Source organism: Pristis pectinata, chromosome 22 (assembly GCF_009764475.1).
Source record: "Pristis pectinata isolate sPriPec2 chromosome 22, sPriPec2.1.pri, whole genome shotgun sequence".
NCBI classification, from domain to species: domain Eukaryota; kingdom Metazoa; phylum Chordata; class Chondrichthyes; order Rhinopristiformes; family Pristidae; genus Pristis; species Pristis pectinata.
Window position 1 is genome coordinate 24464385 of NC_067426.1, and position 24441 is coordinate 24488825.

Below are 24441 nucleotides of genomic sequence, written 5' to 3' on the forward strand. Positions count from 1 at the left end.
AGAGAAGGTTGATGAGGGGAATGCAGTAGATGTTGCCTAAACAGATTTTCTGAGGTTTTTGGCAAATTCTCACCCATGCCCACCCTGCAGAATTGAGGCTCAGGGAATAAGAGGGTCAGTGGCAATATGGATAAGTAATTGGCTTAGGCACAAGGAGCGGAGAGTCATGGTAAGCAGTTTTTCAGACTCTGAGATGCTTGCTAGTGATGTTCCTGGGATTAGTGCTGGAGGCACTACCTTTTATAATATATAATGGTATTTGGATATGGGTGTGCACGTAGAATTATAACACTTTCAATTGACACATTTGAGTTGTGCTCAACAATTAGGAGAATATTAAGAGATTGCAGGAGGACTGAGGCTGACAGGATGGGCAGGTAAGCAGCAGCTGAAATTTAGTGCAGGGAAATGTGAAGTGGCACTTTGTGACTGAAGGGATGAGAGAATGTCTAGCCTAAGTGACACAATTATAATGTATGTGCAGGAACAAAGGGGCCTGAATATCTCTATGCATTAATGTTTGAAAGTGGCAGGGTGTTCTGAGAGGGCAATTAGTTAACCAGATGGTATCCTGCATTTCAAGCCACAACTGGAGTATTGGGTCCAATTCTATTCGCCTTTAGGGAAAGATGTGAAGGACTTTGTGAGAAAGCAGAATCCCAGGAATGATGTATTTCAACCACAATGTTAGACAGATGATGATGTAGTTCTCTTTAGAACAAAAAGTTTGAGATAAGATTTGATGGAGGCGAACACATTCTTGAAGGATTTGCACAGGAAAAGAAACGGTTCCCATTAGTAGATGGTATAAGGAGGCACAGATGCAAAATGATGGGTAAAGATACCAGGGTATGGAGTGATGTGATGTGAAATGGATATTCCTATATTGTCTACTCACTGAAATGGATATTCCTCAGAATGGCTCTGAGATTCTGCATTTTTATTATCCATTTGTTTGTGGTAGATCATGTTCATGTCTGAGCTGCATGCAAGCAGCTTTTCAGAAAAGGCACTTGATAATGATCAGGAGTAGAAGGTCAGCTAATTCTTTTGTCATGACTTTTAATGCACTAGCAAATTATGAATTATGTATAGTTTGTTTTATAGGCAAATGTAGCAGTCAGTTTGTATATTGCTATGTCCTACAAACTGCAAATGAATTAAATTAAAATCCAATTCCTGCTATTCAGTGGTCCAGCTTAACAAAGCTTGACTGTACTGTAAGTGTCCAGCAGTTGTTTTGCTGATGTTGGTTGAGGGAAGAATGTCATCTTAGGGCACTGGAGGAGCTTTCTTGCTTATGGACTTGGGTCATTTCATAGAATCATAGAACAGTACAGCACAATACAGGCCCTTCTGCCCACAATGTTGTGCTGACCTTTAAACCTCGCCTAAGACTATCTAACCTCTACCTCCCCCCATATCCCTCTATTTTAAATTCCTCCATATGCTTGTTTACCAATCTCTTGAATTTGACCAATGTTTTCTCTATATGCTCAGTTTAATCTCATCTGATAAAGAGCTTGTCCAAGAGTGTATCATGCCTTTGGTACCGAGTTAAGATTGTGCTCAAATACTGGAGTACTACCAGAATGCAGAAGCTTCTGACACCAAGAAACTGGTATTGACGTTTTGAGCAATGACTCCAAATTAATATAAAATGTATCTGCTGTTTTATTTACTTCGAATGGAATTGCATGTTTGAATTTTCTTTTTGTAGATGGCTAAGTGTGATTGCTGCAAACGTCAAGGTAAACTAAATGAATCCATTAAATGGCACGGGCAAACCAAAAATTTCTGTAACCTTCATTGTGTTCTCACATTCTGCAATCAACATCACCTAACAGAAACATCACCTCCAGATGGAAAAGGTACAAAATGAAACTGACTTATCTATGTTGTGCTTTTGTTATAAACAACTTTGAAACATGAGAATAGAAGCCCCTCAAGCCTGCTCCACCATTCAGTGTGATCATGCCTGATTTACAGTGGCCTCATAGCCCTCAATTCCCCAATCTTTTAAAAATCTATTGACACCTAATAGTGGGCAAGTCATGCACAATCCATCCATGAATAGTCGGTGCATATTCCCAATGGATGACACTCCATAGTGAGAGTGCAAATGAGACTAAATCTTACTAAAGTTAACTAAATCTTGATAACATATGCCTCAGTCCCCCATGAAGACGAAGTTTAGACATCTTTGCCATATGTGGTATACAATGTGGTCTTGCATTTTATTGAAACATAGAAAACTAGGAGTAGGTCGTTTGGCCCTTCCAGTCTGCTTTGCCATTTATTGCAAATGTGACTGATCTTGTATCTTAATACCACATTCTTGCTCTCTCCCTGCAAACCTTGATGGCTTTTATGTCTAGAAATATATTTATCTCCTCCTCAAATATATTCGGTGACTTTGCCTCCAGAGCCTTCTATGGTAGAAAATTCTACAGGTTCGCTACTGAGTGAGAAAAATTTCTAATCTCTGTCCTACATATCTTACTATATTATCCTGAGTCTGTGATGCCAGGTTTAGATCTCCCAGCCTGGTGAAATCTTATCCCTCAAATCAGTTTGTCGAGCCCTGTCAGAATTTTGTACATTGCAATGAGATCTCCTCTCATCCTCCTAAAGTCCAGTGTATACAGGCCTAGTAGACCCACTCTCTCTCTATATGACAATTCCACCTGCTGGGGATCATTCTGATGAATCTCTTTTGTACGCTGTCCTTGGCAAGTATATAATTACCAGGGTAAGGAGACTATAAAGCTCCACACAATACTCCAGGTGTGATCTCACCAAGTTCCTGGATAATTGTAGTAAGACATCCTTACTCCTGTGCTCCAAACTTGTAATGAAAGCCAACATACAGTTTGCTTTCTGAACTGTTTCCTGCACCTGCATGTTTTCTTTCAGTGACTTGTGTACAAGGACATCCTGCATCAGTTTGTACATCATTTCCTAATCTTATTGCCAGTTAAAAAATACTTCTGTTTTTTTCCCTACCAAAGTGGCTAACCACATTTATCAGCATTGTACTGCGTCTCCCTTGTTTTTTGCCCATTCAATTATCTAAATTGCCTTGATGTCTCCTCCTCACAACTTGCAATCCTATCCAGTTGTGCATTGTCAGCAAACACAGAAATTTTGCACTTGGTTCCCTCATCTAGATCATTGAAATACTTTGTGATCCATGGGATGCACCGTGAATCATTGTCTGTCAACCTGTTTTCAATCCATGCCAACGTATTACCATCAATTCCACACTAAACTCTTTTGTGAGACTTTACAACAGCTTTATTTTATGAAGAAAGTCACCTTCCTGTTTAAATTTTTAGCTTCAATCAAATTGATCTTGAGCAAAGCTAAAATCACTGACTTTATAATTTTGATATTAACTTAGTTGATCAAAAACAGCCTTTTAGTCCCTATGAAGTTGAAATTTTATTTAAAAACAAAACTACTAATTAATGGAGAGAAACTCACCTGAAAAGCCACACAATGTAACATTGGAAAATCTGTGCATTTTTTAAACTCCACTGTGGCTTATTTTAAACTCTGCTGTGGCTTGGTTTCCTCTTCAGTGATAACCGAAATGGGTAGTGCTCCAATGAAGAGTAATGGTTCTTTAAAATTTATAGTCTGCATATTAGTAACACATAATATATCCAAATAGAGGTAAAAATCAACGTTGTTTAGAATTGTTTGGCTGCAAGAACACATTGGCAGCTGCCAACAAGGTGGCCTGCCAGAGGTAAGTACATCTTGTTTCATTGCATTGGTCCTCAACATCGAAACTTTCAAATGTCTTTAAAAATAATCAACTTTAGTTGATAGCTATGAATGTATGTGAGCTTAAATAACTTGTGTGATTACTTAATGTTTAAAAAGAAAATCACTGTTTTCCTTCAACAGTAACGGTACCAAATGTTCCCAGTAGTCAGAGGAAGGAGCCGACTCCTGTTATAGCAAATGTGATATCGTTGGCGAACACTCCACCTGTACAGAATACTACTAGTTCAACAACAACTTTAAATGGTATGGAGGCTGCTGAAAGCTTGAACTAATATTTTGCTATCGTGTGGCAAGACAATTGCAAACTTGTTGAATGGTAGCAAAGGAACGTGCTGCTGTCACACCACTACATTTCTTTCTATTTGATATTTTTATTTTCCCTATCTTTGATTGGAAGCTTTCAAATTGCACAGCATTTGCTGAGTAGCAAGTGAGTTTGCTGATCTTTGCAACTACTTTTGAGCTGGTAAAGCAGCTTGACTGTTTATAGTATCTTCTCTGCTTATGGTAGTTTCCCTTCCTTGTAATGCCCCATATCAAAGAATGGGAAGAACGTTGGTTCTGACAAAAGGTCATTGATGTGAAACATTAACTCTTTCTCTCTGTGCAGGTGCTGGCTGACCTGTTGAATATTTATGGCATTTTCTGTTTTTATTTAAGATTTCCAGCGTGTGTGGTTTCCTGCTGAACAGATAGCTGTTGAATTCTAATTTTTGAGGACCTGAAATTTTTTTAAATTCAGTTGATTTTGCTTGATCAGAGAAGTGTGAAAGACTAAACATGGCAGGGGTTCCTTTCTACACTTGACATGCATGCAGCACATTAGATTGAGTCCAAAATCCTATCCATCCCTTTAACAACTGGAATAAGAAAACTTAGAACCATAGAACACTACAGCACAGAAAACAGGCCATTCAGCCCTTCTAGTCTGTGCCGAAACGTTATTCCGCTAGTCCCATTTACCTGCACCCAGTCCATAACCCTCCAGACCTCTCCCGTCCATGTATCTATCCAATTTATTCTTAAAACTCAAGAGTGAGCCCGCATTTACTACATCAGGTGGCAGCCCCTTCCACACTCCCACCACTCTGAGTGAAGAGGTTCCCTCTAATGTTCCGCCTAAACCTTTCCCCTTTCACCCTAAAGCCATGTCCTCTCGTACTTATCTCTCCTAATCTAGGTGGAAAGAGCCTATTCGCATTAACTCTGTCTATACCCCTCATAATTTTGTAAACCTCTGTCAAATCTCCCCTTATTCTTCTGCGCTCCAAGGAATAAAGTCCTAACCTGTTCAATCTTTCCCTGTAACTCAATTCCTGAAGACCCGGCAACATTCTAGTAAATCTCCTCTGCACTCTTTCAATCTTACTGATATCCTTCCTATAGTTAGGTGACCAGAACTGCACACAATACTCCAAATATGGCCTCACCAAACTTGAGCAAGCCCAGCTCCCAACACCTGACCTTTATTCTCAGTGTTGCATTTCTTTTTCTATTTTTGTTGAAAAATTATTAACCTAAAACCTTAACACTTTTTTCTTCACAGTTGCTGCCTGGCCTGCTGAGTATCTCCACCATTTTCTGCTTTTAATTCAGATTTCTGCCACCTGTCGTTTTTTGCTTTTTGGCATTTTCAGATTATCCCTAATATTTATCAGTCTCTTCCTGTTTAAAGCCTTTCATAATTCAGAATCTTGTGCTAAGCCTCCTTTTCATCTTCTCTACTTTATTGACAGTAGGCCCAGTATCTCATGCCCATCCTCATAATCATAGTTTCTCTTGCCTTTTGATCTGGTGGATTTACATTGTCTTCTGAAGTTGGCTTTAATCCCCTTTCAAGAATGAACTTTCTAAAGCTACCTTAATCTAATGATGGAACCATTGCCCAGAATAAATTTATTGCGGTCTTTTTTGCCTTTGTTCCACATTTGTTGTTAAATCTTGTTTCCTTATCTGTGTATGTACTTGTTGCAGATCTATTAAGAAGTAAGCTTTAACCTTCTTGGGCAGATAATTAGAAACACACAGGATGGGAGAGAAGAGGTCATTATTCAGTGGTTAAAAATCAAAGAAGTGCAGATGCTGGAGATCTGAAGTAAAAATGAAATGCTGAGAATACTCAACAGGTTATTCAACATTCTGTGGAGTACTGGAGTTCAGATTTCAGATTAATGACCCTTCACGAGAGTATATGTAATCAGCTGATTACCTGAGTTCCTGTTTTAGATGTCATTTGGTATATTTAAATTAATTTGGGTAATTTCACAATGATTTTTCTGCAGAACTAAGCAGATAATTATTTTTTCTTTCTAGCAGGTGGGACTTGTACTACTTCAGGAACTAAGGTTACAGGAGAGGTAAGAAAGAAGTTTAGTTATTGTTTAGTTCAACTGAATTGTTTGCAATTAATAGCTACATCAAGTTTCTTTGATTTCTTAATGATTTAGATCAGCACGCAAACAGAAGCTCTTCGATTACCACCTTCTGCCCCACCCAAGGTGCTCAAGAATAAAGCACTACTGTGCAAACCTATCACACAGACCAAAGCAACTTCCTGTAAGCCACATACTCAGACCAAGGCTTGTCAGACAGGTAATGTGTGGATATATGTTCCATGTGTACTTGTGTGTACAAATAGCTCCATAATAAATCTACTTGATGATCATTTAATTTATTTGTTATGAAATAGTATATTGGAAATAGAATTTCTGATAACTTCATAAAAACAACCAATATGTGAAGCTTCTTCTTGCAGTTCACTTAACCAATTAGATGCTAGTTCAATCTAAAACAGTCTATTGAAATTTTTATTTTTTGATTGTTTATGAAATTATGCATGGAATAAACTCAAGCTATTGCAGTGTGCTGGAGTGTAAGCCAAGAATTTCCTGAACCTATAAATCTGAGTTGTTAGTTGTACAAGAAGTGCTTCAATGTCACGTCTGAGAGATGTGCAAAGGTTTAAGATATGTGCAAGTATTATTTTCTTCAATCTTGTTTCCATAAGCGGCAGTTCACACTGGGATTTGTAGGTGCAACTGTCCCAAGCGAGGTGAGTGGGGTAGAGCTTCATTAAATTGCTTGATTTGTCTTTTCCTAAATACCATAAGTATAGATGAGATCACACAGATTTTTTTTGCTCGAAAACACATGATTTGTGAATATATTGAAATAATTTGGCATATTGGAATTTTACTTTGTCCATGTATGTGATTATCTATCTGGAACTGGCCTTACCAATAGTAGTATAGAGTTTATGGGCCTAAGAAATTCTGAAGTAGATTGCTTACCTTTGTAGCCTTGTAGAAATTGTCATTTTACCTTAATGAGTAGCTTTGGAATTGGTTAAAAGTAAAAACATTTTGTAGTTTAAAAATTAGTACATGGTTCTATGTTATTACATGTTTTCTCTTGTTTCTAGATGAGGATTGGAAGCCACAAGTGGTCCTATTGCCCATTCCTGTCCCAGTCTATGTACCTTTGCCTCTACATCTTTATACACAGTTTGCACCATTGCCACTTGGGATGCCTGTGCCTGTAAGTTTTGCACTAAATTGTATGCATCTGTCAATAGGTTTCCTATTGGCTATTGTAGATAATAGTGCAAATGGTGTAGTGATTGATTGTGACTTTAAGTACCACCTACATGTCAAGAGACACCAACTTCTTGATGTATTTCATCTTGTATTTTTAAATATAGCTGGGCTCCCCGATTTACAAATGACCTGATTTATCTGACTTAACTCAAATTCTCCCATACATTTTTTTAAAAGTATTTTTCAAGTTACTAATGATAAAATGTTTCACGGTATTCATTAATGACTGGATGCAGTATATATTCCATTAGTTTATTTATGGGTACAGGTCCTCCCCAGATTAGAGCAGGGTTTCATTCCTGTAGATTGTTTGTAACCTGGGCAGTTCGCAAGTTAGAAATGTGGTTGCGAACAGAGTTCTTAAGTGGCAGAAGATGCCTGAAGCCCTGCCACAGCCAGCAAGTCCTTTCCGCTGGTCTCCCAAATGCTCATTCATTTGTACAGGCTGTATGTAAATTGGGCATTCGTAACCTGGGGAGGACCTGTAGTATTGGGGTAATTATTCAGTGAAATGAAAGAAATACAGCAAGTGTATGTGGAGCAATGTGATATGGGTTAATATTGAAAATGGATGTTTCTGACTTCTGGAGAAATCTGCTTACAGATAGTTCTCAGGAACAGAACCCCTACATAATCCAGGGACCGCCCGCCTGTATGCTAACGTTTCCAAAATCTTTATGTTGGTGCCACATATTTTGACAGATATCAACAGCTGTTATCTGAGTGGTATTGATATTTGGAATTATCTTAATAACAGATAAGATTATTCCTAATGCCAATGCTGTAAATTGTGTATTGTATAATTGTAATTGAAGTAGATAATGCCAGCACATCACAAAACAGAAATTCAAGCAATAACTGCTGATAACAATAAACTGCTGGAGAAACTTGGGTTATTTTGCTAACATATTAGCAAGTATCATGATTTAGCTAGTTTGGCACAGTATATTGTTAATGCCATACCTTGGACTTTAGTGGAAGAAGGCCAGCATATGCAATATCCTTTTTATTCATTTGTTCAAGGCCAGCATTTATTGCTCATCTCTCATTGCCCTTGTGAGGATCCTGACGAGACACTGCTTGAACTGCTGCAGCTCCTTTGGTGATGGTACTCCTAGATTGTTGTTGGGTAGGAAGTTCCATGATTTAGATCAAATGCTCAGTACATTTCCAACTTGGGATGTAGTGTGAGACTTAGAGGGGAACCTGCAGGTGGTGATGTTCACTTGTCAGCTTTGGTGATAGAAGTCATGGATTTGGAAAATACTGTCAGAATACCTGAGGCTGTGTCATAGTGTATTTTGCAGATGGTACGCTGCAGGCTTTTGGGTGCCAGGAGGTGAGTCACGGTGCAGGATACCAAATATCTGATCTGCTCTTGGTTGGTGCGATTGAGTTTCTCTCACTGGCAACCCCCAGGTTGTCAACATGGGGGATTTGATGAAGATAATAGCATTGATTATCAATTGTCAGTGGTTAGACTCTCCTGGAGATGGCCATTATAGGGCATTCAGATGGTGTGCATGTTAATTATCAGTCATTAGCCTAGGTCTTGCCTCATGCTGCCTTAGACTGCTACATTTTCTAAGGAGTTACAAGTGAAATTGAATGTCACGCAATAATCAGCAAACATCCCCACTGCTGAACTTATGATGGGATGAAGGTCATTCCTTCTTCCAAGAAATCTTCAATTATAATTAAGGAAAATCGATGCAGTACATGTTTCTCACTTAGAGACAGTATTGAAGTATAAGGCTTTGTAAATGTGCAAGAATGATATCACAGAAGCCTTGGGATAGGTTTCTTTCAGTGGCTTTTCAGAAACTTGGACATTTTCACAGACTGTTGTGACAGTGTTACTGTCTACAGCCAGCCATCTTGTATATTCCAAAAAATAAAGTTTGGAAATTTTAGATTTTGCAAAAAAGAGGTCTTTTTGACCTCTTCTGTAAGCAGCTTTAGGAATTTATAAACTAAATCTCTTCATCCTAGATTAAAAGAACACTCCTTAAAGGGGAGTTGGGGGAGAAAAAAATCAAGTGGTGCAGGGTGTGAATGAGTATTTTGTAGTGCTGTAAACTACAAGGCTGGATTGGGATGTGAGAAGTGAGATTTATCTGAATAACCTGCAGCTGGCATGGACACAATGGACTGAATGTCATTCTTCTCCCCTGTAAACGGTACATAGTAGTGTAGCGGTTAGCGTAACACTATTACAGTGCCAGCGACCCAGGTTCAATTCCGGCCACTGTCTGTAACGAGTTTGTACGTTCTCCCTGTGTCTGCGTAGATTTCCTCCAGGTGCTCTGGTTTTTGGAAGTTGTGGGCATGCTATGTTGGCGCTGGAAGTGTGGCGACGCTTGTGGGCTGTCCCCAGAACGCTACGCAAAAGATGCATTTCACTATGTGTTTCGATGTACATGTGACTAATAATAAAGATATCTTAAAGATCTTAAACCTTAAACTAATTTTATGACCCGAGTCAGAATGGAAGGGCCTGTAGGCATAGCCACACTTTAGCTGAGTTGATCAATTCATTATTGTTCAATGCACTGATGAGATTCATTCTGTGAAATAGCTGAACAAAATTACAGTTTCTTTTTTTTTATTGAGTTTACCAAGATTGTGTTGGTATTCTGCAATTGTTTCAGGTATTGGGCCAAATCATTTGGATCTGGCTCATCACCTGCAATCCCTATCTGCCTGCAATTACTTGGACTGAATGAGGGCCAATTGAACTGAACCCCTGCAACTGGAAGGCTTCAAGCAAGGCTTGACAAAGCTGTCACGGCATACCCCAGACTTAGAGTGTGTCTGCCTGATGCCTGGGCTTGTTTGGATGTGTCTGAATGTCAGCATGATTTGGCTCATTATTCTGAATGTTTTAGTTCTGTAGAAAAGAAAAACAAATTGCATAAACTAAAGGCATTATTTGAATCAGATAGTAATACAACATTCCTTACTGTTTTTCTTGTGTTGTCTGGAGGTTGTACAGTTAATACTCTTCTATTAAATTACTTGGGTAATGATGGTTTTATCTTTAAATATTCCCAGATTTGATTTTAATTAAAAGAATATTAAAGTTAGATATTTATAGCTGCTTCTGTAAAGTGTTCAATCTCTGGGGTAGACTTGCACCTGGCTACCTGGAGGAGCAGGCCGGCTGTGGCTTAGTGAAGCCACCTGATCTTTATTCCTTAGAAATGCATGTCATGAAAGTCAGGTAGGCTGTGTAAAGTGCAGATGAAATGTTTGATGTGATTGTTGCAAAGGTGATGAAGGTGAAAATCTCGCTGGATTTTTTGAAAGAACAAAGTTCTCTTTTTCATTTCAGCTACCAGTTCCAATGTTCATTCCAACAACCCTGGACAGTGCAGACAGGATAATTGAAACAATCCAGGAAATAAAGGAAAAGATTCCTTCAAATCCCTTTGAAGCAGATCTTCTAACAATGGCTGCTATGATTGCAGAAGAGGAGGAAAAAGAGAAAACAATTTCACATGGTGGTCAGTATAGATTCAAGCTATATCATTCAGTTTCTAATCCAATTGTTTTATATTTAGCTTGGACCCTGATTACCCAGGAAACTCTATCAAAACTGTATGGAGATGGCATTTTGTTTTTATTTTTCAACATACCACAGAGCTACAAGGTCTTATCTATTAAATAGTTCAGTGATTACTTTTTTAAAACTTTGTTTCTGATAATGGTACAGCCAGATGTCATCAGTGTGAGCGTAAAAACAATTGTGCACCCTGGAATGAATATGCACTCCACTATTAAACTCGATGGCAGTTGGGTGCACATTACCAGCGTGACATTAAGCTGTAAAAAATAAGCTTGCATTTTGTTGCAGCTTTCAGCGTAAATAATATTCTGATGCACTTTATAACAAGGAAAGGGGAATAAAGTAATGGACCAAAACCAGTGCACAAGTTAAGAGTGATGACAAAGTTTAAAGTAATGAATTCTAACTAAATGTATAAAGGTGTGAGATGGCATGAAATAGTGGAGATAGTAGAGATAGAATGAAACAAGTGTGTGGAGGGGTTTGATGATCACTTTGAAAATGTAATAATTTAAGGGTCAGGAATGCCAATATGGATGAATGATAACAAGAGCAATGGGTAAATGTTGGGAAAGAGATTGTATCAGGGAATGCTGACATTTGGGAAAAGTTTGAGCTTTGCTTAGGGTGGGAAGCCAGCAAAAAGGATATTGGTTATAGTGAGTCTCGCCATGATAAGGCATTGAGGCTGAAGTCCACACAAGCGAGCAATGTTTTTAGAAGTAGGTGGCTTTGCTTATAAATAGGTTCAAAGAGCATCAAGATCTTAATCATTCTGTGCAAATAGCTGTGAAGGGGATAGAGTTATTGGCAAGAAATTGAATTTGTGGCCAGAATTAATAGAACTGTTCAGTTGGAAAAATTCTAGTCTTATTTGTGACTTAATCCTGGACAGACAAATGCACCATTTTAGCCATGAGCATAACAAGAAATGTTGATCTGTTCCACCCATATATCAAACAGTGTATCAGTGTAGTTACTTTCAAGTCTCCTGAATAAAGTGATATTGCTTAAATATTTGCTTATTTTAATACAGTTCCCAGAGCAATTAATACACTAAAAACTAAACCAGGCTTTTTATGGGCTTAAAAGCATGCCTGGAGCAGGCCAAAAAAGGTTCCTGGAATGAGCAGGTTGTCCTTTCATGAGTGACTAAAGAAATTATATCTATGTTCTTTGGAATTTAGAAGATTGAGGGGTGATCTTATTGAAACATACAAGATCCTAAGAGGGCATAACAGGGTAGTTGTTGAGATGCCTGCTAGTGGGAAAACTTAAAACAAGGGGAAATAGTTACAAGATTAGAGGACAGTCATTTAAAACTGAGGTGCACAGAAACTTCTTGTAGAAGATGGCAAGTCTCAACAATTTGCTACCCTGGAAGGGTGTGGAGGCTAGATCATTGGGGGTATTTAAGGAGGAAATAAATGTTCAGAAGATTGGGAAATGAGGGCATGAGGAACTGGCACAGAAGAGAAGATGAGGCCTGGGGCCAGCCATGATATTGAGTGGTGGGGCAGGCCTGAGGGGCAAGTGGTTTATACCTGATATTTTCTTATGTTCTGATTTTATCTTTTTTGCCTTTGGGAGCAAAACGTAAATACATTGTCAAATTGAGCAAATGCTCTATTGTGGTTCCCTTCTCAGATCAGGGTAGCACGTACAGTGGGGATCTTGAATCAGAGGCAGTGTCTACACCCCACAGCTGGGAGGATGAACTGAGTAACTTTACTTTGAAACAGTCTCTTACATCTGCATCTCTACCTCCACCTCCACTACCAGCTGAGCCACAAGTGCAATCACTTCCAACTGAAGAGCTCGCGGACGACCTGGAAGCTGACATAACAATTGGTCAGTAGTAACAGAACTTGAGTTTTCATGTAACCTATGGAATAAAGATCTCGTTTGACAAAATGCATTTGTTGCACAGAGGATTGTACAAACTTCAGTTGAGTATTATGTTCAGATTCAAGCACTCATTTTGGGAAGAATATATTGACTCTGGATGGGTCACAATATTGATTTATTAAAATGATATTGTTAACTTGAATGATGAGGACAGATTGCTTGAAATTAGATTGTATTCCCTTTAATATAGAATGTTGGTGAGAGATCTAATCAAAATATTTTGGTTAATAATTCAGTGATGCAGTTACAGAGAAACAGTTTCATTTGATGGGAGATTCCAAAATATAGGGTGAAACCTACAGGAAGCACCTTTTCACACAAAGAGTGGAAATATCAAAGTTGTCCCCCCCCCCCCCCCCAAAAAAAAATTTCCTTGTCAACTGAACTTTCAAGTTTGAGATTGACATTTTTATCTAGTGTCAAGGCATAAAGATCAGAAGAACGTAATGGAACTAAGATTAGTTCTGATCTAACTAAATGGTGAAACATGTTTGTAAGATCTGAATGGCCTACTGTTGTGTGTTTCCAATAGGTTCTTCCATGTAATGTCCATGTTCAGAGTAAATTCATTTTGGAACTGCAACAATCAGCATGTCCATAGGTCCACTGTAAAAGCTATTACAGTTTTTCACAAAGAGGGCTTCACAGCATTTCCAGACTGTTGCTTTAACAAAGCCTGTAGGTACTTTGCAAATCCTGTAAATCGAATGAAAAACAACACCATACTTTTAATCATTTTATGGATCTGACTTCTAAACAACTTTGCCAATTCTGGTATTAAACATTTAGGATAAAATGAAGGAATATAGCTAAGAATAAAATTAACAGAGTGTATCATATCATTTCACAATTTGGCATATTCCAATATATTGCTCATAGTCACTGATGCTTGTTGATAAATGTCAACTTTTTTGTATAAAGTGATAACTGAGTTCACTTCAGAAACAAGCTCCATAGAGCTATCTATTGGCTAGAGGCACCAATTACATTGTTACCAGCAACTGCTCACATGTGGAAGTTTAATTCTGAATGATCACATATTTGGTTTGTGTTAAATGTAGATTACTGTAATACACGTGGACATAACTTTCCAAGGGTAGTTGGTGATTTTTGATTCAGGTTCAATGATCCTTTACATAGTGACTTAATTTTCTTAGCCCAAGTGAAGAGCAGGTGCTTCCTGTCAGGAAGGCAAATTGTCCTAAGCTATTCTTGACCACCTTCAGCTGGCTAAAATATAATATTGGTGAGATCTTTGAGATGTGTGATACATACAAACAGTAATGACTGGGTCTATCCAATCTGTTCCTCATGAATGTGATACCTTGCATAGTTATCAGAATATGTATAATGTGCTTTCAGGTGAGGTTCAAAATATCTCCTGGAAGAAATGCAACAAAATACAATAAAATCTAATTTGGTGATGGAATGTGGGCAGAAAAGTCTGGGAGGTTCCTTGTTGACCATCCCAGGTGATCGAAATTCACCCAGGGTCTCACTCGGAAGGAATTCAGCAAATCTCCATTCACTCTACAGCCAGGCAGTCTGTTCCAGTGGCGTACCATTCTCTGAGAATAGAACTGCATTCTGACATCTCTTTCTGGTCAGATAAAACTTAAAATTGTGACATCTGATCCAATCTAATTGAATTAATTGAATCATACTGTCACTTCAACACATTATAAACCCTATGTTATCTTATAAATGTCAATTAGATCACTCCTGTCTACGCAAAAGTGTAGTTGCAGCTCTTCTAGTCAACCTTGACAACCATGATGACCATGTCACAAGAGTAAGAATAAAAGGTGCTTTAAGCTCAGTCTTTTTTTTAGTGGCTTTCCTCTGTTTTAACAGCCTTATTGTCCCAGACAAAGGAAGGAGAACCAAATCTGGCACCATGTTCCAGTTGAGGCTTGATTCATGCATGGGAGAAGGACAAAATATTGCGTTGCCTCATTTTAGTTTACTTGTAACTGCATTCAAACATCCTACTTGATCCTAGCTATTGCTTCTTTCTATTATTTTATTCATCTGTAATGTGGGCACTGCTGGCAAAGCCAGCATTTTTGTTTCTGCAGTCTTCAATGCTCTTGAAAGTTAATGGTGAAGCATCCATTTGAATTGCAGTAGTTTGTGTGGTTAAGATACTTTCACTATTATTAAGTAGGTAGTTCAAGTATTTACACCCAGTAACAATAAAGGGGCTGATTTTTCTAAATCGGGGCAGTTTATGATTTGGAGGGTAAAATTGTAAAGTAGTGAAATTTGTAAGTATTTGCTGCTGGAAAAAGTTGAGTTTTGCAGTTATCATTGGAGGAACTGTAGTGCGTTTTGTAGATGTATAGCCTATGGTACACCAGTAATGAAGTAAATCAGTGTGTCATGTTGTGAATGGGTTGCAAATGAAGTTGGCTGCCATACCCTGGATGGTGTCCAGCTTCTTGTTGAGGTTGCACTAGTTCATACAAGTAAACTTGTGGATGGTCTCGGGAAGTCTGGAGGTCACAGGCTATCCAGGCTCAGACTTGCTTTAGTAGCCATGATATTTATCTGGCTAATCCAATTGTGTTTCTAATCATTGGTGACCTTTGGTGATGCCACTGTATGTCAGTGGGGAAGTGGTTTGTTATGCTCATAGCCTGATACTTGCATGACACAAGTGAAATTTACTTACACCCAGCTCTTCCCTTATTATTGTCCAGGTTTGGTGCATGTTATAGGCTACTATGTTATATGAGGAATTATGAACGGTATTGTGTAGTAATCAACAACCATGTCTACTAAGAAGAAAATACTCAGTGGAACAGTTTTCAACATGTATTTTACAGGGAAATTTCAGTCAAGAATCTGACTTTTTTTTATTTTAAACAATATGAAGATTCCTGAAGATTGAATTTGTGTACTTAATGTTTTGATTAATTTTTGAAATAGCTAGCTTTGAATCATCGCGTCGAGACCAATTGGCAACAGCACGGCAAAATAGGGCAAGGCAGCGTGCGAAGAACAAAGATGGCTTTGTGCAGCCAAGGAAACGGGTGAGGACGTCTTTTATATCTTCTAATTAATTAAATTAATGGTTTCATAGTATGCCAAAGTAGAAGCTAACTCACTGACGAGGCAATACAGAATAAAAAGTATAAATTAGCTGTTAATTCTAGCCACTGAACTTTGAGATGAGCTATAAGAACTTTCCTTTGTAATTTTTTAGGGAAGGAAGAAATCTATTGTTGGGTACACCCGAGATGTTATAAAGGAGCCTGTAACTGGAGTGAATGACGTGGGTCTATTTTTGAAGTACATGTATGGTGTGAAAGCTTGGAAAAGATGGGTACAGTTTCGGAACGAGAAAGGAGAACCCACAGAGGAGCTGCGATTTGGCTGTGAGTTGTTGGGAGAGACATTGATCTCAGATTGGATCTATTATGTTGTTAGGGCTTAATTTGTTTCCTTGATAAAGATCTTTGTTGCTAAGGAGAATAAACAATGCAAACAAATTTTGTTTCAGCATGTATACCATTAGATATGAGATTTGTAGTTCTGGTTGGATACATCTCTTCAGTCACAAGTCATCATTATTTCTTCCAGTTGTCAGAGTAGTGGATCCACCTTTTGCTATTTTTGATCTAATTCTTTATTTGTCACTCTTTACGCTTTCATGTATTATGTATGTGCCAAGAGAATGGGTGTGCATATGCTCCTTAGGTTTCCTAATGCAACTATGTAGCTGGTTGGTTCTGGGTTGCAAGCAGTGACCTTAAAGCCATTGAACATTTTGTATTTTTCCTCCTCATTCCATCTGGGCAAATACCAAGCCTCAGCTTGATGCCTCCATGTCACTTCATGCAGTACTATTTGAGATTGTGCATCTGTTGGGTTTCTTTGCATGATAGACTTGTGAAGAAGGAATGTGTCATGATCTTAACTTCTTAAGGATCTTCTGAAATGTTTTGTATCCCCTTTTGAAATTAGGCAAGGATGAGGCAACCTAATTGTAAACATCAACAATTCATAAGCAAATAAGATAAATGAAGTTAATTTGTTTAAATGAGAGTTGACTCGGTAAATGTTGCCAAGAATGTTGGGTGGATACGCCATGCTTTGTAGAATTATCATGACCTTTTAAAATTGAGGAACAAACAGGCAGTTCCTCAGTTCACCCCCGATACTGTAGGATTTTAAAACACTACTGGATTGAAGGATCATTTTAGAATATGTGCTGGTCTTAAGACCAGTTGGTTGTAATACTCGCATTCAGATGGGTATGAGGTTTGATGCATGTATAGTCCAACATTCAGGCCAGTGACGCTTGTCAGGAGGCGCACTAAAAGCGAAAGCCTTTTCATTCAGGGTAAAAGCTTCAAACTACACAAGAAACCTTTTGTGTTTGAGCACCAACTCTTAAACTCTATTCTTGACCTCATTAGTCAAGTTTGTTTTATCAGTAATGCCAAATTGTTAATGAATTACATCAATTTACATGCAGCTCGACCAATGAAATTAAAGGAGGATATTTTGTCATGTACTGCTGCTGAGCTCAGTTTTGGACTGTGTCAATTCATTCGAGAAGTAAGGAGGCCAAATGGAGAAAAGTATGAGCCGGATAGTATCTTCTACCTTTGCCTAGGGATTCAACAGGTACTACACAATGCTAATGATACAAAACTGACCAAAATTTATTTGGAGGTTATTAGTTTATAAAGACAGTGATACTTAGACATTATTATAATTAGCGATGTAAGCTATCATTTTACATTGAAATCAGTGTATTATTTTGTTTTAGAGATAGACCCTCATTGGCATTAACTGGGTATTAACATTCTTTTGGAGAAAAACAATCAAAAAAAAATTACATTTTTATTACCCAGTCTTCCCAAATTATAGCTTGGTGTAATTCACCCTTGTGACCAGGGGGTGGCATCAACTTCCTGCTGCATTTTATGAATCTTTGGTGCAGGTCTCCAGTTGTCTTGGGTCCACTCATCTTCTGTGTCCTGCACCGTGTCCTGCTCCCTGTCGTTTCTTCTGTTGTGGACCTGGACGCAGTCTTCTGCTGGGAGGTCAGGTCTCAGCAGGTTGGGGAGACCCAGGGCGGGGAAGAGTTTTTTTTAAATTTTTAATTTTTTAAAAAAACTTTTATATACAGCATGGTAACAGGCCCTTCCGGCCCAACGAGTCCACGCCGCCCATTTTAAACCCAAATTGACCTACCCGTACGTCTTTTAGAATGTGGGAGGAAACCGGAGCACCTGGAGGAAACCCATGCAGACACAGGAGAACGTACAAACTCCTTACAGACAGCGATGGGAATCGAACCCCGATCGCTGGCGCTGTAATAGCATTGCGCTAACCGCTACGCTACCATGCCGCCCATTCTCCAGCCATGTTGTGAGCCTTGGCTCTCTGGCTTGCTGGCTACCAAATCTGATTACATTGATTATTTGTAAACATTTTCAACATAACTCTGGGCCTGTCAAAAAAATTTTAAAACCATATTAGAGGCATGCGCTCAGACACAAGCAGCTAAAACATTTAAACTGATGGAATGAAATCAGATAAAAATCTTGCTTTTCCCTCGGCAGCTCATTTCTCCCATTGATTATTGCGAGATTGCTGTATCCAACTGATGTATATGGTATCAGCAGTTGGATCTGGGAAATTGCAGAAGTTTGCACTGTCCAGTGGGCTCCATGCAGAATCCATTTGGGTAACACTGAGGTCCCATGGCTGCACCCTCCTGAGCAAAAGGCCATGCTACAGCCTCTGCTTAGAGATTTCCTAGTTACGTGTATGGGAGTGGGCAATTTGGCCCATTGTGTCCATACCGACCACCCCCCAAAAAAAAGACCTATTTAGATTTATTAATTATTTTAAATTTTAAACATTCATTACTGTCAACCATCAGACTTCAAGCTTGATGTTTTGAAGTCGTTAAAGGTTTAACAGATAGTAAAGGAAACAATGGTGAGAAATCAGGAACATTTAAAACATGCAAATTCTGATCAACTTTAAATTTTATTTTCATAAAAGAGAAACCACTCAATTTTGAAATCATCAAAGGACAAATACAGTTTTAAATCTGAATACCAATGAATCACAGAGATTGCCCTTAAAGATTTCTGTTTAGGGCTGGCACATACAATCTACCATAATACATCCTGTCCCTTTCGTGCCTAACAATGGGCCCTCCTAATGTCTTTACAAAGGCCTCTGCCAATCCTGTTCTCAGCAAATCACTTTAAGGATTTTCTCTCCCTTGTGGGTACTTGTTTGATCTCCTAGTATGTGCCTTTTTTGTGTAGTTTAGGGCAGGAATTTAGCAAGATAAGAGAGTGAAATTAAGAAAAACCTTTGTTGCTTTTCAAATATGCAACTTTGGCACAACGGCAGTGTGGCAGTTCTGGGCAGTGTTAGAATGCTGTTATAGCCTGCCTTACTATTGACAGGATTTTGGTCACACAGTTAAATATTACCATTTGATAACTTTGAAATCTAGGCCAGAGGGGTGGTTCACATTCTCAGCCTGGCATGAGATTATCAGTCTTAGCTAGATGTAGCCTACGTAATTAGAACGTGCAATGGTCGACAGACTTTGTTAGAGGTCAGAATGATTATATGTAGCATCACACTGGTTTAATGACTTCTATTTTTAATGACTTCTATTTGAATGCAAGAGTAGTTTAAGGAAGGTTTTGCATAGAAGCAGAACAGGATGTATTTATGCATTTTTGATGCTGTCGATAAATATTAAGCATAAGAGTATTCCTCATGCCTTGCAAGAGCAATAAAAGGCCATTGCCGTCCTTTGAACTTTCTTAACCATTCATTACGATTTTGACTGAATGCCTACATCAACTCCATTTTTCCACCATATTCCTATGCAATTTGACTTCCTTGGTTTACAAAAGTCCAAAATTCCCCTTCTTGATATTCAGTTGACTTGAACGTTTCCAGACTTCCTGGGTAAAGAAACCCAAATATTCACAATACTCGAGTGAAGCAAAGTCTCCTCATTTTGGCCTTAAATAGCCAATGGCTTATCCTAAGCCTTACTCTCAGTTCTAGATTCTCCACATAGGGAAAATAACTTCTTGGTCTCGAGCCTGTAAGAACTTTATGCATTTCAATGAAATCATCTCTGATTCTGTTGGGTGTGTACTCTTGGTATAGCTCAGGCAATCTGACCTTGAGTATAAAATCATCATGAAATGGAGAGGGGTGGAAGTTCTTTGAGTAGAATGCAGTGTGTATGTGACCATTATCAATAAATTGAGATAACATGCTGGATTTATGTGGTGGTCACAACATCCAGAAAGAAGTAAAAGAAAGAGAATTCACAAGCATGTCCAAAAAGGAAATGTCCAGCGCAAATTGTTCCAGGGAAGAGCCATCAAATTTTAAAGCTCTAAAATACTGAGAACCTTTCAGAATATTTGTGATTTCTATCTATAATTAAATGTCCATTGAGATCATGTGATCATATTTTGAGAAGTGTCATAATTCAGATGTTCTGATTTCTTTCAGTACATATTTGAGAACAGCAGGATCGATAACATCTTCACAGATCTTTACTATACAAAATTCACATCAGAGCTTACAAAGGCTCTAAAATGTTGGCAACCACAGCTTCTCCCGAGTGGTAAGTGTCTGTATGCAGAATTCTCACCCATTTGAGAACAATAGTAACATTCCTTATCTCTTAAAACAAAATTAAATATCATACCTCTTTCACTTGCCTGTGAAATGACTGAGGCAAGGTTTGACGCTCTTTCTGAGAAGGCTGTTGAACCTTGGAGCATATTAGATCTAGAGTAAATGGTATTGCAGCTTTCATATGATGGAGTGGGAGAAGCACATACTGCATTCTTTTATTTAAAGTATTTTTTTGTTGATTTCTTTGGTAGAAGTTTACACTTTAGATTCTCCATTAGTTATCTGCGCTCTGTCACCAATAACTTGTGTTGTGGGACCCTTGTTGTTTTTGGGGGATTCTTTGATGTTAGAGTTTCAAATTGTTTCATTGACAAACAAAGAAAAAAAGAAAATTCTAACCAACAAAATGGTACATTTATATGTGCCAGTTTGAAATTCAGGCCATTTTTCACTTCTCCCTAATTTTAGGATTTGCTGTCAGCTTGTAGAGTTATCATAGGAATAACAAAGTGAATTTATATAGCACCTTTACCAAAGATGATTCACAGATGTGTCCTTAAGAAAATCTGACCCGAATTTAAAAAAAAATTTAAAGCAGGTGATCAAAGCTTGGCCAAAGTAGGTTTTACCAAGTATATCGAAGGAGGAAAGTGAGGCTAAAGAGATTTAGGAGTAGTGGGGTGATCATCAGAATTTAGGACTTGGTAGATGAAAGCTGCTATCAGAAGAGTTATTAAATTAGGGAATGATCAAGATGGCAGAGTTAGAGAAGCACAAGCATCTAGGACAATTGTAGGTCTGGAGTAGCTTGAAACAGGGAGGGATGAAACTTGTTGATTAATCAGGAACCATTGTCCATTAATAAGGATTGCATTAATGGGTGATCAGGCCCCAGTATTGGTTTGGGCATGGCAGCAGTGTTTTGGATGATATTAGATGTATGGAGAGCAGACTACGGGAGGCAGTGTGTTTGAATAATCAAGTCTGGAGGTAGCAGAGGTGTGGATAAGAGTTTCACCAGCAAATAGGCAGAACTGGGCAAACCTGCAGAGATGGAAGTAGCCAGTCCTAATCTTTTTGCGGAAATGTGGTCTGAAACCCATTTTGACATCAAATATGTAAACCAGTTTTATGAATTGCCAGGTTTAATTCAGGCATTTAGCATAAAGATTTGTGATGACAACAAAAGACTGGCTGTTTAGTAGTTTGCGTTTATTTCTTCTGATATTCAGAAGATCAAAAGCAATGATGTAGTGTTGTGTTCTGTCAGCATGTAGGTGAACTTGTACTTGAAAAATATAGTTTAAATATACAAAATGAAAAGTACTTCTAAGGGGAAAAATACATTTTTTGTCGGTGTACCAATTTCTGATGAACGTGCATGAGAATTACATACTGTACTGCACAGAAGTGGTGACATTTTGTATTGTGAAATACGGAAGCGAGAATATTGTAAACCCTGCGAATGTAGCGATTGGGTTATTTGTCTGCTTTTGAGCAGAATTGAAGCCAATCGTAACTTGGCTCAATTTGCAAAGAGCTTGCCCACTGACAGCTGAATGAATCTCTCAAGTGTTTAGTAATTTCCCAACATTTCAAACTGATTAAGACAGGAAATGCAAATTTGTTGTCCTTTACACTCAGAGTGCAAAGGCTCACTTCCTGCTTATACTTTTATCAAATGTTGTTTAAAATCTAAATGTGCAAGAACAATTTAACTAATGGGAGTCTTCATTAGATGCCCTATTAAAGTTTTGAAATTATATTTAAAGTAATTTATGTAAACTTTAGGTTTGATGGAAGTCTAATACAGCTTTAGACGAACTTGCAATGTTTGAATCTTGAACTGATTGTGTCCTTCAAAGTGGATATTTTTACATTTCTGATGTACTAGTTTTGTGCATTTCACATTCTGAGAAATAAAAATACCGGAAAAATTAGGAAATTTAATTTATAAGCAGGTTATTACTTGCGTTTAATGCTGTCCTCAATATTTTGTCTGCAGGCCAGTTATTTTGCCGGATTGAAGAGGAACATTTATGGGAATGTAAACAACTTGGAGCATATTCTCCAACAGTTCTTCTCAACACGTTACTGTTTTTCAATACCAAATACTTTCAGTTGAAAAGTGTCAGTGAACATATGAAGCTTTCGTTTGCTCATGTAATGAGGTGTACAAAGTCTTTGAAACATAACACAAAGCTGACCTACCTTCGATTCTTCCCACCAATGTACAAAAAGGACAAAGATATAGGTACGACCAAATCTGTTTTTCATTAGCAAATGTAAAGTAGCACAATAGAGAAGTGGTTAGTTTTTGCTAAAGCAAGGATTCAACCAATTTGTGCTCAGCCAAAATATAAAAGCTGAGCCTTCCTGTAATCTCGTGCTTGGTCAGAATTAGGAAGCAATAACATTGCAGTTCAGAATCAGATTTATTATCACTGACATATATGACTTGAAATTTGTTGATTTGCGGCAGTATAGCACAAAGACATAAGATTCTATAAATTAGAAAATTAAATAGTGCAACAAAAAAAGGAATAATTGAGGTAGTGTTCATCGATTGTTCAGAAATCTGATGGCAGAGGGGAAGAAGCTGTTCCTGATCGTTGAGTTTGGGTCTTCAGGCTCCTGTACCTCTCCCTGACGGATAACGAAAAGAGGACATGTCCTGGATAGTGAGGGTCCTTAATGATGGATGCCACCTTCTTGATGCGCCGCCTCTTGAAGATGTCTTCGGTCAGGGTGGGGGTGAGGTGGTTATATAGACGTCCCCACAATTACTGGTCATATTGCATAGGGCAATTACATATCCTTGAACTTGAATGTGGTCTGAGTGCTTGTCTAATCTTCAGTCTGTGCTCAGAAAACAGGGACTTGCATCTGTCTACCATTTTGCAGCAATAACTAATTCCTTATTCCTATTTCTACATGTATTTGAAATTCTATGATTTTAAATATTTGCTACAGTGAGAAAATTCTTCAAATTCTTCGTTTTCTATTATGATGTGGGAGTTCCCTGGGGTACAGAAGTGGCCCAATGAGGTCTGACATTCGAGACAAATATAAAGCAGTATTTGAAGTAGAGTTCACTGGAATTTAAACAAGCCAAGCAGACAGGAAGTTATTGTTGATGTAGACAAGTGGTCCCACCATATGATTCATGTGAGAGTGAAGAGGTTTTATCTTTGACCATGTATTCAAATAGCAAATTACACTGTAGCTGTACAGAAAATACAATGCAGAGAAATATTTATAGCAAGGTTAATGGAATGGGATTGATTCTGTTTAGCATTGAGGATATATTGACATAGACACTTTTATAGTTCTATTTGCTTAAGGGTGGCACCCTTATCTTTGACAGGAAGGTGACAATATATTGTATGAATTTAGATTTTATAGCAGTTCAAGATAGTTCAAATTGGATTGATTCTACAGTTGTTTTGAAAAGATTCCATTTATAAGCAGTTTATCTTTGATATAGTGTTAAAATTAGATTAAAATAAATTTTAATTATTTATCCTAAACTTATTGTCTGTGTATTGTTACGGACAGATCCATCTTAATTTTGAAATGAGGTTTTTATAGTCAGAGGAGAGACTGTTGCAGTTATGTATTTTTATTTCTAATGTAGATAAGTTACAATTCGGAAAGAGGAAGCGTAGTGATGAGGAGGATGAAGGTGCTATGGAAATGGCTGAAAACACAGATAATCCACTCAGATGTCCAGTGCGTCTCTTTGAATTCTACCTGTCCAAGTGGTAAGCAGTTTTCTGGCCAAAAAAAAATCATTCTTCAAATTTAACGTAAACAAAATATAACAAACAGTATAACAGTGTGATCTTCACCATATTCATATAAAAATGAAGTATCCTTTGCTATTAATAAAAATATTAATGTATACATTGGTAACTTCTAACC

General features: G+C 38.0%; 1 protein-coding gene across 5 annotated transcripts in view; it reads left to right on the plus strand.

Moving 5' to 3' along the window:
- LOC127581721 (zinc finger MYM-type protein 4-like) overlaps positions 1 to 24441 on the plus strand; it is a 114059-nt gene that overhangs the window by 86066 nt on the left and 3552 nt on the right. For 2 of the 5 annotated variants that reach the window (XM_052036380.1, XM_052036384.1), the window contains 14 exons: positions 1721 to 1871; positions 3916 to 4038; positions 6109 to 6152; positions 6243 to 6387; positions 6803 to 6847; positions 7217 to 7332; positions 10726 to 10897; positions 12607 to 12810; positions 15799 to 15902; positions 16076 to 16247; positions 17351 to 17502; positions 20389 to 20503; positions 22523 to 22771; positions 24155 to 24281. In XM_052036380.1, the coding sequence (XP_051892340.1) occupies positions 1721 to 1871; positions 3916 to 4038; positions 6109 to 6152; positions 6243 to 6387; positions 6803 to 6847; positions 7217 to 7332; positions 10726 to 10897; positions 12607 to 12810; positions 15799 to 15902; positions 16076 to 16247; positions 17351 to 17502; positions 20389 to 20503; positions 22523 to 22771; positions 24155 to 24281 (1919 nt within the window). The remainder of the gene's footprint in view (positions 1 to 1720; positions 1872 to 3915; positions 4039 to 6108; positions 6153 to 6242; positions 6388 to 6802; positions 6848 to 7216; positions 7333 to 10725; positions 10898 to 12606; positions 12811 to 15798; positions 15903 to 16075; positions 16248 to 17350; positions 17503 to 20388; positions 20504 to 22522; positions 22772 to 24154; positions 24282 to 24441) is intronic. The other 3 variants (XM_052036382.1, XM_052036383.1, XM_052036381.1) reach the window with 2 other exon arrangements.